The sequence below is a fragment of the Antennarius striatus genome, chromosome 23, assembly GCF_040054535.1.
Source record: "Antennarius striatus isolate MH-2024 chromosome 23, ASM4005453v1, whole genome shotgun sequence".
Taxonomy (NCBI): Eukaryota; Metazoa; Chordata; class Actinopteri; order Lophiiformes; family Antennariidae; genus Antennarius; species Antennarius striatus.
The window spans coordinates 8,023,622-8,043,707 of NC_090798.1; the positions used below are offsets into that span (position 1 = coordinate 8,023,622).

Below are 20,086 nucleotides of genomic sequence, written 5' to 3' on the forward strand. Positions count from 1 at the left end.
AGTCAGAACTCTACTGCTACCTCTCCGAGACACTTCCAATCCTCTACAGGTATATCATCAGGACCAACTGCCTTCCACTCTTCATCCTGTTCAATGCCCTCCTCTCTTCATCCCGAATAAACTTTGCTACCTCCTGGTCCACAGCAGTCACCTCTTCTAGTCTTTGTTTTCTCTCACTTTCCAAGTTCATCAACTCTTCAAAGTACTCTTCCCATCACACTACTGGCACCTGTCAATAGACTTCCATCCCTATCCTTAATCACCCTAACCTGCTGCACGTCCTTCCCATCTCTGTCTCTCTGTCTTGCCAACCTGTATAGATCAGTCTGTCATAAGCTACAAGCAGCTTTATTTTTTTCATTTTTTTAAAATTTATCCTGATCCTATCCATCCTGGTCACTCCATAAGACAACCTCAGTATCTTCATCTCTGCTACCTCCAGCTCTGTCTCCTGTCTTTTCCTCAGTGACAGTGTCTCTAGACCAAACAACATTGCTGTTGTCTCACCACAGTTTTGTACACCTTTCATTTCATTTTAGCCAAAACTCTTCTATCACACATCACACTTGACACTTTTCTCCACGGTCTTTTCCATCCTGCCTGTACATGCTTCTTCACCTCTTTTCCATACTCTCCATTGCTCTGGACTGTTGACCCTAAGTACTTAAAATCCTCCACCTTCTTGATCTCTTCTCCCTGTAACCTCACTCTTCCACTTGGGTCCCTCTCATTCACATACATGTACTCTGTCCTTCTGGGGCTTACCTTCATTCCTCTCCTTTCCAGGACAAACCTCCCTCTCTAGCTTCTCCTCCACCTGTTCCCTGCTCTCACTGCAGATCACAATGTCGTCTGCAAACACCATAGTCCATGGAGATTCCTGTCTAACCTCGTCTGTCAGCCTGTCCATCACCATAGTGAACAAGAAAGGGCTAAGAGCTGATCCCTGATGCAGTCCCACCTCTGCCTTGAACTCCTCTGTCACACCTACAGCACACCTCACCACTGTCTTACAGTCCTCATACATGTCCAGCAGTGCTCTAACATACTTCTCTGCCACTCCAGACTTCCTCATACAATGCCACAGTTCCTCTCTGGGCACCCTGTCATAAGCTTTTTTCCAGATCTATAAAAACACAATGCAGCTCTCTTTGGCCTTCTCTACTTCTCTATCAACATCCTCAATGCAAATACAACATCTGTAGTACTCTTTTTTGGCATGAAACCATACTGCTGCTCACAAATGTTCACTTCTGCCCTTAGTCTAGCTTCCACTACTCTTTCCCATGACTTCATTGTATGGCTCATCAGCTTTATTCCTCCTTAGTTGCCACAACTCTGCACATGTCCCTTGTTCTTAAAAATGGGCACCAGCACACTTCTCCATTCCTCAGGCATCTTTGCACTATCTAAGATCCTATTGAAGAACCCAGTCAGAAACTTGACTGCCACCTCTGATAGACACTTCCAAACCTCTACAGGTATATCATCAGGACCAACTGCCTTTCCACTCTTCATCCTGTTCAATGCCCTCCTCTCTTCATCCCGACTAATCTTTGCTACTTCCTGGTCCACAGCAGCCACCTCTTCTAGTCTTTGTTTTCTCTCACTTTCCAAGTTCATCAACTCTTCAAAGTACTCTTTCCATCTTCCCATCACACTACTGGCACCTGTCAATAGACTTCCATCCCTATCCTTAATCACCCCAACCTGCTGCACGTCCTTCCCATCTCTGTCTCTCTGTCTTGCCAACCTGTATAGATCAGTCTGTCATAAGCTACAAGCAGCTTTATTTTTTTCATTTTTTTAAAATTTATTTCGAATAACAAAAACAAAACACCATCACCACCATCACAGCGGGCAATAAAAACATGCAATACGCATTTCCTGTGGTAATCTTTATTTCTGACAAATACAGTTAGTTTTTGTATTGTTACCATACTTAACATTCTAATAGTTAACATGATTCACCTGTGACCATTACCCACCTCTAACTTACGCTCCAGTATTTCTATGTCCAGATCTTTCCTCCTAATCTGGAGGTCTTAATAAAGCATTTCTATTTTCAGTATTTCTTTAGAAAGTGAATTCTATAAACCTCTTTAGCAGATAGATGGGAATACAGTACATGAGGAGGACAATAAAACATAGTTACATATGCATTCCACAGAATGAACCGCTGGTGGTCACTGAGTGTCTACTTCACTGTGATAGTCTGTGCAGTTTGGACCCTTCTGCTACTGTCCATCCATGCTCTATTAAAAAGGGATGAGAATCTGTTGATACTTCAGTAGCGTATAAATGTCACAGTCTGTATTCCACCAGAATGTGAAGCAATGGGAAGAGAACAATCAGTAACATAAACTATTATCCCACCTTTGTTTTCTTCAATTTATTGTTAATTTATTTTATTTTTTTAATCAATATTAACTCCTGTGTGTATCATGTGACTAAAACAGACAGAAAATAAAACCTGGAATACCTTAAAGCAGTTATAAGCAGTACAATGCCATGGCCACTGTTGTATGAACTAAAGCAGTTTTGGCTATTACTGTATCAAACGAGCTACATGTCAGCTCTTGATTTCAGTTCTTAGATAATATAGGTGTACGCAATGGTGTGAATATCATTCTCAACTGTTTTTGTAACGTGCATATGCCGATTTACCGTTTTATCTACACAACAATAGAAGGTTTTAATGTATTTCATTATTTAACAGAACCTGATATAGATGCATTTATGTGCGTGAAAAGAGCGTTATGTTGGCGATGAAACAACTGAACAGTCAAACGTCCTCTTAATATTTACTGTACAATATCAAATATAATGAGGATGAGGAGGATCCATAACGAGATGATGTAGTCTGACCTGTGTGAATGATGTTTTTATTTTCATTCTCAGCTGCTGACGTGCCCTTCTCCCCCACTGGATCGCACCTAAATGAAATGAATTAATAAACTATTCTTGAAGCTGTTTACTTCCGTATTTTTACCGTGAGTGCAACGGACTTAGAACTTACGCATCGACTTGAGCAGCAATCCACTCCCACAACATCTCGCTCTTCTTTGCAGCTGCAACGCTGTTCTCTTTCTTCTGAAAATGTCCTCAAAGTCTTTCTATTCATAAATTAAAATCTGTAATCTGACTTCCGTAAAGCGTTGCGGTGCGTGTCTTGTCCGTCATCATGGTGAATCGATGAATCGGGGCTCCATTGATGATGGCTTTTTTTCAAGTTGTCGTGTCTGTTAAACTGCGGGTCAATTTACTCTGGGTTAGAAAACTAACCCTGAACCGCATTTGTGAAACCAAAATCCCTGGTTTTTCCAAGTTCAGGGTAAAGTAACCCAGAACCACAGGTTTACCTCAGGGTAGGTTAACCCTGCCTTCGTGAAATAGGCCCAGTCTGTTGGTGTGCTCTAGATAGCCTACCTTGTTAACTATTCTAATAGCTCTTTTTTGTAAAGTGCACAATTGTTTCAAGTTGCTTTTATAGGTGTTACCCCAAATCTCTGCACAATAATTTAGATAGGGTAGTACAAGTGAACAATATAAGATGTATAGTGATTTATGGTCCAATATGGGCTTTGTTTTACCCAGAACTGCAATACTACGTGCAAGCTTTGTTCTTATGTGACTTATATGGGGCTTCCAGCAGACTTTGTGGTTCAGTAGTACACCGAGAAATTTGTTTTCATAAACTCTTTCGATTTTAACATCATGTACCATGTTATCTACTTGTACATCTATTGTGCGGTTTCCAAATAGCATGATCTTGGTTTTACTCAGATTCAAAGACAATTTATTTACGTCAAACCAGTGTTTTAATTTACTAATTTTTGCTGTGGTGACCTCTAAAAGCTGCTGAAGGTTTTCCCCTGAACAAAATGCATTTGTGTCATCAGCATATAAAATAAATTTCAACATACTTGACACATTACAAATATCATTGATATACAGAATGAATAGTATCGGGCCTAACACTGACCCCTGTGGGACTCCACAGGTCATGTCTGCCCAAGGTTGATTTGTAGTCATCTATTTGTACAAATTGCTGTCTGTGTTGCATGTAACTCTTCAGCCAACTTAATGCCACCCCACTTATACCATACCTGTCAAGTTTTTTAAACAATATGTCATGATTAATGGTGTCAAAAGCCTTCTCCAGATCAATAAATATTCCCAGTGCATTTTTCTGGCTATCAATACAGTCAGTGATCCCTTCTGTCAATTCCATTAGTGCCATCGCTGTTGACCTGTTTGACCTGAACCCGTTCTGACTGTCTGTCAAAATGTTATTATTTCAATGAAATTATCTAACCTTACAATAAATAATTGTTCTAATATTTTAGAGAACTGACAGAGTAATGATATTGGCCTATAATTAGTGAAATGATGTTTCTCTCCGGCTTTATAAACTGGAATAACTTTGGCAACTTTCATTTTCTGTGGAAATGTACCAGTTGTCATTGACAAACTGTAGATGTAGGTCGGTGGATCTATAATACAATCAATCACTTTCTTGTGTATCGTCATGTCAATTCCATTCCCATCCGTAGACGATTTATTCTTGCACTTATTGACAATATCAATGATTTCTCTTTTTCCTACAGCCTTTAAATTGAAGGAGTTGAGATTTCTTGTGATGCTCCCTTCGGCATCCCTATCACTACAAGTGACATTTATTTTTTTGGCCAAGTTTGGACATATATTCCCAAAGAAATTGTTGAAGCCATTAACCACACCATTCATGTTATGTAAGGACCTATCATTATCAATAAAATATTCAGGGTATTTCCTATCATTTGAGCCATTTCTAATAATATTGTTTAGTATGTTTCATGCACATTTAATGTTGTTTTTACTATTCTCTAATAGTTTAGTATAATATTCCTTCTTACATTTCGTCATTATATTAGTTAATTTGTTTTTATATTTCTTGTATTTAAGTTCGGCATCGACAGTTCTTTTTTCGGAAATTGTTTATAGAGAGTGTTCTTTTTCTTACAAGCATTATTCAATCCTTTTGTTATCCATGGTCTGTTGATGGTTTGGTTTTGGCTGTCATTGATTTGTTTAATTGGACAATTTTTGTTGTATAACAACAGCCAGAAATTTTTCATAAACTTTTTCAATATCCTTTTCTTCATAGAGGTTATTCCAAATTTTGAATCTGTAAATCATTTCTGAATGCATTAATGTTTTTTTCTGTTCTCATTCTCCTTTACCTAAATGTATGTTCCTCTTTATCTTTGACGTAGGCAGTCATGGATAACAAAAACGGGAAGATGGTCACTGTTGTCATTCATGAACAGCCCACACACTAGGCTGTTCTCCATGTTATTTGTAAATATGTTATCTATTACCGTTGCACTTTTTACTGTTATTCTACTTGGTTTGGTGATCAATGGATGTACACTCAAACTGTACATAGTGTTAATAAATTCTTTAGTCAGTCCATGTTTATTGGGGTTTCATAGGTCCATGTTGTAGTCCCCACAGATATATATAACCTTCTGACTGTCAGTTGAAAACAACTCCTTCATGTTATCCTTAAATTTTTCAATGCTTGAATCTGGTGTTCTATACACACAACTGAAAATGATATTTTTTTGGCTTTCCAAACATATCTCAACTGTGATACATTCCATCAGGTTGTCAATAGATGTTGTCATATTTTTCATTACTTTGTATTTTAGGCTATTTTCAATGTATAGAGCCACACCTCCTCCTCTTTCCCCCCTTGTATTCATATAATTGAACTCATATCCACTCAGCTCAAGGTCAAATCCCTTCTCAGGACAGAGCCAGGTTTCAGACAATGCAATGATATTGAATGGCTTTTTAAATTTACTTAAGTAATCTTTGTTGCTATTGTAATTGGCATACAGACTTCTACAATTAAAGTGAATTATTGACATTCCATGGTCTTGTTTAACATTCAGGTCATTGTATTGTTCATCTGTGTAGTAGCTACATGTGTTGTTCAGGTGGTCAAAGAAGTTACTGTCCGGATCAATGTCTTGTTCAATTGCCTTCATGTTGAGTTCGGGGATTTGTCAATGCATACGTTACCATTGTCAATGGGTTATAGTTACCTTGGTGGGGTCCCTTGTATTTGTCCAGCTCACCCAGGTCCCAGGATGACCAAAACCTTGGCCTCCTCTGGTGATCCATTCAACTTAATATACACCTTACAGTTTCCAGTCCATGTTGACTGAATTTTCCCCTGCTTTCTCAGAAAGTGAGCTTTCCTGGCAATATCTGCATTTTTCTTAGTTAAGTGCTCATTCACATAGACATCTGACCCCTTTAGCTTTCTTCCTTGTTTGAGCAGTGCATCCTTGTGCTTCCTGTTGGCGAAGCGAATAACTATAGCTGGCTTGTCTGTTTTATTTCTCAGAGGGAGAGGATGGCACGCTTCAATGTCACTGTAATTTACCGGAATGCCTTTGCTGTTGAAAAATGAAATCACCTGCTGCCCGATGGAATCCTGGTCAGAGACGGTGGGTCCACTGCTGGCTGCTGGTGAAGCCACCTGGGCGTATGTCCGAGGTTTGGTCTGTAGCCTGCTGACAACAATGTTGTTCATGCGGGAATACTTCTTCAGGTCTGCTACACGCCGTTCCAGAAAGGTCACCATCTATCCAGCGAACTGGACCCACTCCAGTTCGCTTACTAGCCTGCCATCGGGGTGGATGACACCGTCATTTTCCTTCTAGACCGAGCGCTGTCCCACTTGGAGAGGCCTGGGAGCACTGTGAGGATCATGTTTTTTGATTTCTCCAGTGCTTTCAATACGATACAACCGGCACTGTTGAGGGAAAAACTGGAGATCACTGGGTTGGACCACCACCTCACGGACTGGATATTGGACTATTTGACCAATCACCTGCAGTTCGTGAGGACCCGGGACTGTGTGTCGAACACAGTTGTCTGCAGCACGGGGGCACCACAGGGAACGGTTCTGGCTCCGTTCCTGTTCACCCTGTACACTGCAGAGTTCTCTTACAACTCCCCCACATGTCACCTGCAGAAGTTCTCTGACAACTCTGCAATCGTCGGCCTCATCACCGATGGGGACGACAGAGAGTACAGAGAACTGACCCAGGACTTTGTGGACTGGTGCCAGCGGAACCGCCTCCAGATCAACGCGGGTAAAACCAAGGAGCTGGTGGTGGATTTCAGCTGGCGATCACTCTGCCCGGTTACACCAGTGAATATCCAGGGTACGGACATCGAGGTGGTGTCCTTGTACAAGTACCTGGGTGTTCACCTCAACAATAAACTGGACTTGAGTACCAACAGTCACTCTCTCTATAAAAAGGGGTCAGAGCAGACTCTATCTGCTCCGGAGACTGAGGTCTTTTGGAGTACGGGGGCTGCTCCTAAAGACTTCTTATGAAACAGTTGTAGCCTCAGCTTTTTTTCATGGGGTGGTCTGCTGGGGCAGCACCATCACTGCGGCCGACAGGAAGAGACTGGACAGGCTGATTAGGAGGGCAGGTTCTGTCCTAGGATGCTCCCTGGACTCAGTGGGGGTGGTGGTGGAGAGGAGGATGACAACCAAGCTGTCATCGATGATGAAGAACCACTCCCACCCTCTACAGGGCACACTGAGATCACTGGAGAGCACCTTCAGCGATAGGTTGCTTCACCCAAGATGCGTGAAGGAAAGCTATCGCAGGTCCTTCCTGCCCACGGCTGTCAGACTGTATAACCAGCAGTCCTCCCAGCAGACCACTCAAAGAACTCAAAGAACTCACAAAACTCAAAGAACAAAACATTGTAATTCTGGATGAACAATGTAATCTTCAGTCTGTAGTGTATATTTTTGATGTGTGAATATAACTGTACATTCTGATAATATGATTAATATGTTTACAATATGTGAATATGTAGATTTCATATGTTGCAGATGTTAATATGTATGTATATTATTTAAGTATTTATGTTAACCCCGCCCCCACCCCCCTGCTGCCACGATCGCACAAATTTCCCCACTGTGGGACAATAAAGGTTTATTATTATTATCATTATCTTATCCTTCTCGGTACATTTTTTCCTGAGTTCTTTAATTCCACCCATCATCTTCAGAATCAGTTTTTGGTGTTTTGAGATAGTTGTTATTTTACCAGACATAAAGTTCAGTGATTTCTTTATCTCCTCAATCTCCTCCTCCAAGGCTGCATTATTCCTTGATTTTGGTGGCATCTTGTTTGCTCTAGCAGCCGGGAAGCTGATTTTAGATCGGGTGGAGCCTGGTGTTGACCTCGGACTGGTCCTGCGGCTTCTGCGCACCTCCTGTGGCTCCTGTCCCGAGAGCTGTCATTGTCAGCAGGCTGCGGAGGGGCAGCGTTCCGACGGCGATCTGGCGGTCTGTACGGGAAACGTCAAATTGGTTCGAGTCCCGGTCAGAAACGCGGCCCGGCAGCGTCAGCGTCACCCGAATTCTTAACTGTTGAGCCTTTATATTAAATGAGGTCCTTGAGTTTTATGTTCACCTTCTTCTCGTAATGTCTTTATTACCTGTTTGTTGAATTTTTGGTTATTTTTATGCAGAGTAGACAATAGACTCCAAAAAACAATCAAATCTTTCGTCACATCTGTCTACAATTTTGAGAGCCCCAATAATTTTCAGATATTTTATACAAGAAGAAATGTATTATGTCAGTACTTCCGTGATGAAATGGCAGCACATCCGGAGCGTTTATCCGACTCTTGCCTTTAAGTCCGCTGGGATAGAGGAAGGGGCTCAAAAAATGAATGAATGAATGTCAGTGCTTTTCAAACCTGACCACATTAGAGAATGACTGAGACAATTCTGATCATGATTTAGATCAGTAAACCTAGCATACGACAGATCAGACAAACCACTGTTATGTCACCCACACTTATTGCTGGAGAATACATTATTTTATTTTCATGTGTACATGTTTAAGATGGCATGGGGGATATTCTCATTATTCTTGTGATAATCTGAAAACAATGTTTTAGAATTGAAGACTCTTCTATTTCGATCCTAGCCTCAGTAAGTGCTGTAAGCCCAGTGTCACAAATTGTGTTTTCCACCCTCACTGTCTATGTCCAAATATCATCTACATCTTAACTTTCAAGCAATTCAACAGGCTTTGGGTAGCCAAAAAGTTTGAAGTCCATCTCATATATTTGGTACAGCTTTCTCCTGTCCTCAATGGGCACTGGTTTGAACCAGGCTGATACAACATCTTTGGTAGTCACATTTATATAGGCAGGAGGAAGCTTAATGTCATTGTCCAGCTTTAATATCCTCAGGAAATGTTCAGCATCCTCTGAAAGAGTCTCCTGATGACCAATAAAATCATACCTGAGAATGAAAACAAACCAAAATTAGCCAACAGGTTCAACAAGGACAAAAGGATTGAGTTGTTTTAGCATTGAATTCCCTGTACTTTGTGTCTGTTCATTGCACAGTCCAAAAAATTTGCAGTTTACAGTCAATGTCCTGAATTAATTCAGCCTATACTATATGAAAGCCCACTGGACTTAAATATTATCAGAAAGGGAGACTAATAAAGAACGAAGAATTAGCCTACAATGAGAATCCAAAGCTGTTTCAAATCAATCCACTGGATTTAAAGAGAGTTTCTTGCTTACTAAAACTGTGAGGTGTCGTCAGTGCTATTCATGTTCCAATGACCATTGTCAAAACTTGTCTGGCTCCTCAACAATGGTTGAAGGGGGTGCCAGGGGGTGTCAACAGGGGTCATTGAAATGCAATTTTCACCGAGCCTTTGTTTACTCCGGGCAGAGTTCATTTTACCTCAATAAAGTAGTGCATGCCTGGGATGTGCTTCAAAAAACTTGTGCATCCCAACATGACGTTTACGCATCTCCAAAGTAATAACAGAATATGTGGCAGAAGTCGTATACAAGGATTTAGTTTTGTCTATGGTATAATATAAAAACTACAAACTATTAATTTAAAGGATTTTATTAATATAGACGTGATAACTGAGTAAAAACATAAAAAGCTTACTATTACATATTATTTTTAGCAAAATGTTAGAGCCTGGTGGTCATACTTAAGAAAAAGAGTTTTAGAAATAAAGATGTAATACAGTTTGTTTGTTTTTTTCACTTTTGGTTTTCACTCAATAGTTTTTTTGCCTTTAATTGATATGTTCTCCTTTGGACACTGGATCAAGCTGAAAGAGCCTTCTCCACAGAATTTTTTTTAAGATGCACCCTCATTCTTTTGTCTCCGGTGCTGACATTAAACCATGCCTCACCCATGGAAACAATCTCGTCAATTACAGTACAAATTTTCAGATTTCTGCTGGTTTTTGTTTTGCTTCTTCTGCATCGTTATCGATACAATCCACAGTAATAGGGGCGGCAGTGGCTCAGCGGTAAAGCGGACAGTAGAGTGGGTAATCCTATGATTTAAGATTCCCACTCCCATCCCAAAAAAAATACCCGGAAGTGAGCTGACAGTGGGAGGTGTCAGCTCATCTCTGGAGCACTGCCGAGGCACCCTTAAGCAAGGTGCCATCCCCTTTACAAATTGCTCATTTGAGGCGCACCTAGAAGGAGCTGCCTGCCACTCTACCTCCCCTACATGCCTACAGGCCCCCTTGTGTGTGTGTGTGTGTGTGTGTGTGTGTGTGTGTGTGTGATACAGGGGCTTGTACTCACCAATATATATGTATGCATGCGTTTGAATCATTAGCTAGAGTTTGCGTTCTTAATTTCCCGTCGGGGAACAAACCAGTATATAAAATTTAAAAAATTTAAAAAATATCTATGTATTTTTCTTCATTAACTTTTGATTATATTGAAGAAAGCACTCATCAGTGTTTTTTTGTTTTTTTTTTCAATTTTTGTATCTTTTTCGCAGACATGGTGATAATGTAAGACTAACTCCTCACTCTCTCACTGCAGTGTAAAACAAACAGATGTTGTGTTGGCATTTGGTCAATTTTAATAAGACTGAATGACACAAGTGAAAGAAATTTGAGCGAGATCAAAACATAATGGCAATTTCCGGATTCAAAATTTAAGTGGAAAAATGGATAACTTGCGAATATTTTTGTTGAATGGAAGTCCATTTTTTCCCAATAATATATTGCGAAAAAAGGTAGCATCGGTTTTTTAAAGTGTTTAAAGCTTGTGTCCCAGGGATGTACGTTGTCTGATGATTGTGTGTGTCAAAGATGCAAAGACGAACACTAACGAGAACACTGTAATGGGTGTCATTAGTATGAGACACTTCATCTGGGTTAATCTGCTGAGTTGTTCTTATAGGGAGTTTCGAAAGAACCTGATTATAAATAGGCGAAAGGTGAGTCGCAGACCACCCCCGTTCAGAGATTGCTTCTCCACTTTGACATAAATGGCTTCTTTTCCTCCTTTCTCAAACCATCTGTCCTCCGTGTCCAAAATCTGAACATTGTCATCTTGAAATGAGTGTTCCTATTCCTTGAGGTGAAGAAAGACTGCTGAGTCCTGTCCTGATGAATTGGCTCTTCTGTGTTGAGCCATGCACTTGTGGAGTGGTTGTTTAGTTGTTTATGTAGACATCTGAGCATTTCTTGTTACATTTAACTGCATAAACCAAGTTGTGATGTAGAGTCTTTTGGGTGGACCAGATTTTGTCTCAGGGTGTTGCTTGGCTTAAAATAAACAGGAATCTGGTGTTTGTTAAAAATCCTCCTCAATTTTTCAGACACTCCAGACACATATGGAATCACTATGTTACTACACCAGTTTTCTTTCTCCATCCTCACTGGGTTGTTCTCTTTTTTGGATCTTGTGTGAGCTTTCACAAAGGTCCAGTCAAGATATCCACAAGTTTTCAGTGCCCCTTTCAGGTGTTTGCGTTTTATGTCTGGTCTTTAGTACTGTTGGGTAACTTGTTGGCTCTGTTTTTTGGGGTCATGATGACTCCAAGCTTGTGCTCCAGTAGCTGCTGAGAGTCAAAAAGTTGGTACTGGTCCGTGTGTGAGGGTTTCCGGTATGCCCCAACGCTCAGACTTTTGTCATCTCCTATGCAGACCTCACAAACCAAACAGGCCAAATGTTGTCCTTTACATCCTCCCTGGTAAACTTGATGTTGCTGTTCACCGAGTTCATGTGTTGGATGAAAGGTTGCAGCTGGTGGATTTTGATCTTGACCCATGTGTCGTCCATGTAACAGAGCCAGTGGCTCGGTGTTGCTCCATTGAACAAGGTCTTCAAAAAACTTTATTAAAGTCCACTGGATTCATTTAAACAGCTTTGGATAACCTGGATAACTGAAAACCTACACAGACATCTTAGAATGAGAAACCTAAACGGTAGAACTTTTAGAAAGAAGAGTTTGATCCAGGCAAATGGATATCCAGTTCAAATTTACTGAACATGCAGTTCAGTTTCAGATTCAAGCCTTACTGTAAAACTGCATAGACTACAGTATATGAAGATACAATATTTATGAAAGTACAGTACTTAAGAAGTACCTAACAATTTTTTGGTTAGGGTCACCCATTGCTTCACTGTGGTAGCAAATATTTGAAAATTAAATAATCAGTGAAAAAAATCCAGACAGTAATCAATATTCACAGTAATAATTTGTCTTCTACAATATTCATACATGAATACAGTCTTTAAGAAAGACAGAAATTATATCTACATCTACAGCCCTTAATGTAATAGCCTTACTTTATGAGGCAAGGATAGCACAGTTGGTACATCGGGCGCCAGTGTTCATCAAATGGTTTCCTTGTTTCTGGGTCAATCAGGTACTGTATGAAGTTGTGAAATGATGGGAAGACACCAGATGCGAGCACCTCATCCTCTGTCTCTGCTGGATTTGACTGGTTCGCATACTTCTTCAGGAGGAGCCGACCATATTGTTCATAGAATGACTCCTCATACCCTTGCAACTTATTTCGATAGGCTGAGATGAGACGAACAAATGGATCACGGACAAAAACGAACTTTCTGTAGTGCTTCAGCTTTGCCTGTAAACAACAGATGTACATCAATCTTCTGCACCACACTAATTCTTGTCTCACTGAATTTTCCAAGCTGAGTGAATTTTAAACATCATGGAAAAAACTGACCTTGAACTCATTTCTCGAGTTTCCTCCCAGGAATTTTAACTTTGGGTCCACATGGACCCTTTTAAAAGACATGGGGTCTCGATATGGCTCACCATGTCTGAGGATAAGCATGAATCTCTTCCAGGTTGTACAAGCTACCTATTAAGCACAGAATCAGCAGTTTGAGATTGTAATTTCCATACGTCTTGAAAGACAGAGAGAGAAAGAGAGAGAGAGATTTGATTTGAATGATTTAGACACTTTTACGAACCTATGGTGTGTCAAAGTGTCTTATGTTCTGTATTAAATGAGGAACTCATGTTCAGTCAGTTTGGTTTAATTCAAGTATATTTTGCGTACATTTCATAGAGATTTTCTTGAAGTGTGTGTTTGTGTTCTCTTTGATGTTGTTAATGTAATTATCTTGTTACATTAACAAGATAGTCGCTGTGGCGATCCCTGAAGGGAAAAGCCGAAAGGAAAAGAAGAAGAATGTAACCATCTTGTAATACCGACTTCATGAATAGATGTGACATTAAAAATCAAGAGAGAGAGAGTGACAGGCTTTCTAATTTTTAAAATCACATTTATTCATAAAGTCGATATTGCAAGATAGTCACGTTGACACAAAATCCATGAAATTCACGCAAAGAGAAAGTAAAACTTCAAAAACACTATGTGAAATGTTGGAACATGAGCTAAATATATATGTGAATTGAACCAACACTGACTGAACACAAGTTCCTCAATTAAAACGGAACATAAGACACCTCTGATAAATCCTAGGTTCATAAAGGTGTCTAAATCATTCATAGCTCTAAAGTACCTAAAATTGATTCTGATTAGAGAGAAAGAGATTGATTTGATTTTTAAAATCACGCCTGTTCATGAAGTTGATATTACAAGACAGTCACGCTGACACAAAATCCAAGAGATTCACATAAAAAGGATTTTCAATAATATTTTTGTGTCAAAATGATTATTTTGTAATTTGACTTTTATGAAAAAACATGTTAAAAATCTCTCTCTTTCTCTCTCTCTCTCTCTCTCTCTCTCTCTCTCTCTCTCTCTCTCTCTCTCTCTCTCTCCTCTTTTGAATTTTGTGTCAATGTGATTATTTTGTAATTTGACTTATGAATAAACTTATGTTAAAAATCAAAATCTCTCTTTTTCTCTGTCTTGTGTCTAAATCATTCATAGCTCTAAAATAGTTAAAATTGATTCTGATTAGAGAGAGAGAGAGAGAGAGAGAGAGAGAGAGATAGAGAAAGGGTGAGAAAAGGAGAGATTGATTTGATTTTTAAAATCTAGTTCATGAATAAAGTCGATATTACGAGATAGTCACATTGACACAGAAACCAAGAGAGATTCACGCAAAGAGGAATTCACACTTCAAAAACACATTATATGAAATGTACTGTATAAGCAATGGATATGTGAATTAATCCAAACACTGACTAAACACAAGTTCCTCACTTAACATGGAACATAAGACATCTTTGACACACCATTGGTTCGTAAAAGTGTCTAAATCATTCATGGCTCTGAAATAGTTAAGACAGAGATAGCGAGAGAGAGAGAGAGACCATAAATTAATGACAGATGTTTGTTAACACTGGTGAATGACATTCTTTAGTGTCACATTGTGTTGAGCATGTGTGGTGTCTTTTGATGTCTTCATCACCTTGGGAATATAACAGTAGAGGATGCCATGATTGTCATCCACAAGGATGTGGTGCAGCTGCCTTTCTTCAACAGCTTCCACACTGTAGTTTTTAGGAAAGTCGACACTATCACACATTTTTCTTAGATGTTCCTTTCTCTGTTCTTGCAGCTGATGGATTTTTTCTGAAATAATGAAATAAGCAGGATATGTTTAGTACCCATTTAGAATTTATTATTTTATTCAGGCAGTCCTCTTTCAATTTAGTTGATATTATGACAAAAAAGTTAATATACGACAAAATAATACACCTAAGAAATGAAAAAACAAACAAACGTTTAATTGTTGTGGTCACAGCTCCACTCTCAAATTATCCACCATATAATTCCTGAACAATATCACAAAATATGTTTTCCTAACAAAAGGAACCGTTGGTATTTCGGTTTACATGAAATGCACACATTTTACCTGTATTTAGTTGTAACATGTCCAGGTGGTAGAGGGCCAACATGATGACAGAGAAGAGTCCCATAAATCCAAGGAAACAAAGCTGTAATCTTGCACATACTGCCATGAAAGCTGGAGTTATAGAATATCAGCCATTGTCAATGAATCAAAAACAGTAAAAGTACCGTCTGAATATCTGAAAGGTTTAAGAAACTTTTTGGATCTCTGGCCTCAGCCAAAAATTTACTTTACATAGTAGAATGTGGATTCATGAAGTCCAGAATCCGCAATGAAATTTCAACTGACATGAAAAGGTTACTTTCAATGCACTCCAAAAATGTTAACCAGTTATACATAAATTATCTGCTCTTGGAGAATTAGCATGCACTATTAGCCCCCAGTACTTTAACACTTACCTTGCTTTAGATTTCTTTAATAGATGATCTGTGTCTGAATAAAAAACTACTGACCTGTACCTCAGTACAATGGATACAATTTCCATCCTACTAAGTTATGAACTTTACAAATGTAATATGAAGAGCTAGATGTTATAAAAGTAAACATTGCAATGTGAATATCAATTACAAATAAGTACAAACATTGATTTAGGTTCCCTTCCATTCATATCCTGAGCTGTCTGCGGTGCAATAAACAAATGTTAAGTGAGTTAAGTGCCAGTGCTGTTTGGGTTCATTGTTTTGCATCCTGTTTAGCTTCTGCATTTGGTCCTCTCTACAGAGAAGCACTCATTGAATCTTCATCTACTGAAGAACACCAGGAGGATTCTGACTCTTGTTTAGTGGGCTTTGGATACTCCACTTGTTGAATGTTCGTTTTACATCCAAAGGAGAGAAGATGTACTGTTTTCAGGGGAATGTAGAAATCCACTGGTGGGTTGGGTAACGCAGTAGTCAATATGACAATGTCCTAAACTCTATGTAATGTGTTCCTGGCATCAAATTATAAATGTGCATGGAATTTTCAAAATGTTTTCGTGTACCAACATTTTCAATGTGCTTTTGTGCTATTTCCAATTACATGTAAGATTTCAGCGATTTTTAACCAGGGTTTTGAACCATAATTTTTTGCCAATCGGTTCGTCCTGAACAGAAACGGAATTATAACATTTCCGGTTTTGCATTCCACCCATGAACTGACGTTCCTGAACCGGTTAGAACAAAGAAATTAAGTTCCTGAACCGGTTAATAACGTTCCTTGTAAATATAAATATGTAGGTGCCATATTTTGCGCACCATAAGACGCACTTAAGCGTCTTACAAGCCTTAAGATTTCTCAAAAATTAATGCTGCGACTTTAAACATTAAGCGTCTTATATGTACACTGAGTTCAAAAATTTGTAAAAATGTTTTTTGTGTGACTTTAGTCAGGGATCCGCCAGATCGGACATTGTCCACTCTCCACATTTCCTAATGAGTTTGAAGAGACACGCAGCCCAGCTGAATGGGAATATTAAACAGAAAAGCATCGGGATAACCCGCAAAAGAAGCCTCGCAAGAGGATCTAAAGCCTGTAAAAACAGACGGCAGAAAATTACAATCACGGAAGGACACAGACCGAGCCCCAAACATAAAAGGAAAAGGGTGAGTGTCCTGGCTGAAATACAGTGTGTTAAACCTGATCGAGAGCAGCCACGGATGCCGAAGTTAACTCTCTGCAACGCGAGGTCATTGACAAATAAGACTGACGAATATGAACTGTTGCGGAAAACCTTAGATGCAGACATCGGGTGCGTTACTGAAACGTGGGCTCACAATAATATTCCGGATGAATCGCTGTCAGTCAAAGACTATGAACTATTTAGGAGAGACAGAAATGGAAAAAGCGGAGGGGGTGTGGCTGTGTACTGTCACGAGAGGCTGCAGGCAAAAAGAAGAGGGGACCTAGAGAGTGATGACTTTTGAATGTGCATGGGTTCAAATACAACCGCATCGGGCCCCCAGTAGTGTCTCAACCATATTTGTAGCAAATCTCTATAATCCACCCTGGGCAGACAAAAAACCGTGCCAGGACAGAGTTCTTGAGTATTTAATAACAACTGTAGACACAATTAAAGCATCTTCAGCTCATCTTCCCTCGGTGTCAGCTCACCTCTGGAGCACTGCCGAGGCGCCCTTGAGTAAGGCGCTGTCCCCCTTACAAGTTGCTCATTTGGGGCGCACCAATAAAGGAGCTGCCCGCCACTCTACCTCCTCTGCATGCATACAGGCCCCATGTGTGTGTTTGTGTTCAGGGCCTGTACACATATACAGTATATATATGCATGATTTGATTTGAACTAACTAGAGTGTGCTACTAATTTCCCTACGGGGATTATAATCAGTATAATCAGTATATATAGAGAGAGAATCTTCCCCCCATATGGGATTATATTTATGTGGGGATTTTAACAAATTGCCCACAAAAATGTTAACCACACCGATATCCGTCAGATAGTTACATGTCATACACGAGGACAAGCCACCCTAGACCTGATTTTTACAAACATGACTAAATTCTACAGCCCCCCCAACTACTCTTGCCCCCCTGGGTGCCAGCGACCACAAGTGCTTGGTGCTGAACCCAGTGAACGCAACAGGGCAGAAACAACAGATCAACTGAAGGAGGGCTCGACTAGTGACTACAGAAAGAAAAGAAGCTCTGTCAACATGCATCACTATGACTGACTGGTCTGCTGTCTATGAGGCTGTGGACATCACCACCAAAGAAGCAAGTTTTAACAACTATATCCAGACAGCAATGGACATATGCATGTCTGTGAGATGGAAAATAACAACCAATGCGGACAAACTATGGATGACGGAGAAAATAAAACAGGCTATGAAGAAAAGACAAAAAGCCCACAATAAATGGGGGAAAAATGGGAAAATGGAGAGAAATCAGAAACTCCGTCCAAAGACTTATACGCAAGTCAAAAACAAGATATTATAAAAATGAAATGTAAAACCTAAAGAAAAAGAAACCCAAGGAGTGGTGGGACTTCATAAATAAAGGACTAGGATGTGCTAAATCATCATCTGGAACAATAAAAATACAAGGAGTTGAAGAAGACAGAGCTGCAGAAGCCCTGAACAACTTCTTTGTGGAATCATGGACTAAAACAACGCCCTATTGTGTCTATCCCCTACCAAGAGCAACACAAAGTGACATCTGCAGCATAGGTGAAATGAAGCTAGCCCTAACTCGGCTGGACCCCCAGAAAGCAAGTGGGCCAGATTGCATTCCAACCTGGCTGCTTAAAAAACATGCAGAGGACCTGGCACCATCACACATCTGGCCAACAGCTCCTTCCAACAGGGGTGTTTCCCCGATGTATGGAAAGAATCAAACATCTGTCCAGTACCCAAAGGCCAAGACCCTGGTTCAATCTCAGACTGGCGTCCCATCTCACTAACTTCTTGTGTGGGGAAAACGATAGAACGTTTTGTGTTACAGAAGCTTATGCCCACCGTGCTTGACGTATGTAAAAATCAATATGCACATCTGCCTAAGCACAGTACCACAACGGCTCTAGTCAGGGCAATGCACACCTGGCTCACTGAAACAGACTCAAAACCAACGATGGTGAGAGTTCTTTTGGCAGATATGTCGAAAGCCTTTGATGTAGTTGACCATGGGACCCTGATGCAAAACATACTGGACCTCGGACTGTGCCCATCTCTGACAGGCTGGCTACATAGTTACATCTCAGGGAGGAGACAGAGAGTGGTGGCAAATGGAGCTCACAGCCCCTGGATTGAAGTCACATCTGGGGTACCACAAGGGGGTGTCGTCTCCCAATATGTTTTCCTCCTTTACATGGCCACCCGGGATACTGTGTTTGAGGACACCCTTGATGTTGGATATGCAGATGACATTTGGCTACCGAGAGCGATCCCAATATCCAGCATCATGTCAGACATGTCGATGTGCCGGGAGGCACAAAGGCTGGACGAATGGGCAGCAAATAAGAAAATGAAACTAAACGGAAAGAAGTCAGTAGAACTCTGGATATGTTTTTGCCGAAATAAGCCACAACCTCCCCAACTGATGCTGGGGCAACAGGAGGTACCTGCTGTGAAAACCACAAAGTACCTGGGATACCACCTTGACCAAAATCTGACTGGAGATGTGCACATCGAGATGGCAATAAAAACTGCCTCCAAGCGGCTGCACTACCTCACAGTCATGGCAAGACACGGACTACCTGCAGATGACCTTGTTACCATCTACACCACCCTCATCAGGCCGTGTCTGGAATACAGCTCAGTGCATTTGGTGGGCTGCTCCGAAAAACAACAGGCAGAGCTAGAGCGAGTCCAGAAACGTGCCTGCAAAATCATCATGAGGAGAGCTGGAAACATCTCAGAGCCCTTACCATCACTCCAGACCAGGAGGGAGGAGGCTCCAGTGAAGCTGATCAGGGACATGCATGACAAGCAACACCCTCTGCATGACCTGCTACCTCCAACACGAGGCAGCCGCACAGCTAGAACATTGAGGAACCAATATAAGCTGGCTGAACCCGAGCCCAAGGCCAAGACAAATAGACCTAAAAACTCGACCCCGCATACTGCTGTTAGGCTATACAATGACACTTTTTGAATAAGCAATATAGGATCGCCACCAAAACTGCTACAGTTTCCATGCTTTGCTGCCCTGAAAATGCTCTTAACTTAAAATATGGTCTACTTTTTCTTATTTATTTATTCAATCTATTGTGTACTGTAAAGCTCAGCTGTTTTTTTCAGTGGGGCCTCAGCTCCACTGCAAGCTTGAATTAAATAAAGTCAAAGTCAAGTTCTTTGTTCATCTGTCACAAACAACACTGATGTTGTGAGTCAGTTTGATCCAGTGCATGTTTATATACCCAAACGTTGTCCAACACCACAAACAAATTCCTACAAGTATTGTTTAT

At 40.4% G+C, this 20,086-nt stretch overlaps 1 protein-coding gene across 1 annotated transcript; it reads right to left on the reverse strand.

Moving 5' to 3' along the window:
- Nucleotides 1–9,102: 9,102 nt before the first annotated feature.
- On the reverse strand, nt 9,103–15,300 carry LOC137590753 (carbohydrate sulfotransferase 12-like). Its single transcript, XM_068308483.1, has 5 exons — nt 15,193–15,300; nt 14,746–14,909; nt 13,083–13,220; nt 12,679–12,980; nt 9,103–9,343 (listed from the first exon to the last, which is right to left on the reverse strand). The coding sequence occupies exons 1-5, from the start codon at nt 15,296–15,298 to the stop codon at nt 9,103–9,105; spliced, it is 951 nt and encodes a 316-aa protein (XP_068164584.1). The 5' UTR covers nt 15,299–15,300.
- Nucleotides 15,301–20,086: the final 4,786 nt, after the last annotated feature.

What these genes read in the sequence shown, in the direction of transcription:
- LOC137590753 (XM_068308483.1), bottom strand. Translation starts at nt 15,298, where the DNA reads ATGGCAGTATGTGCAAGATTACAGCTTTGTTTCCTTGGATTTATGGGA. An exon ending in CATGTTACAACTAAATACAG is followed by an intron (nt 14,910 to 15,192) that starts GTAAAATGTGTG and finishes TCATTATTTCAG; the next exon opens with AAAAAATCCATCAGCTGCAA. An exon ending in TCTACTGTTATATTCCCAAG is followed by an intron (nt 13,221 to 14,745) that starts GTGATGAAGACA and finishes TGTGCTTAATAG; the next exon opens with GTAGCTTGTACAACCTGGAA.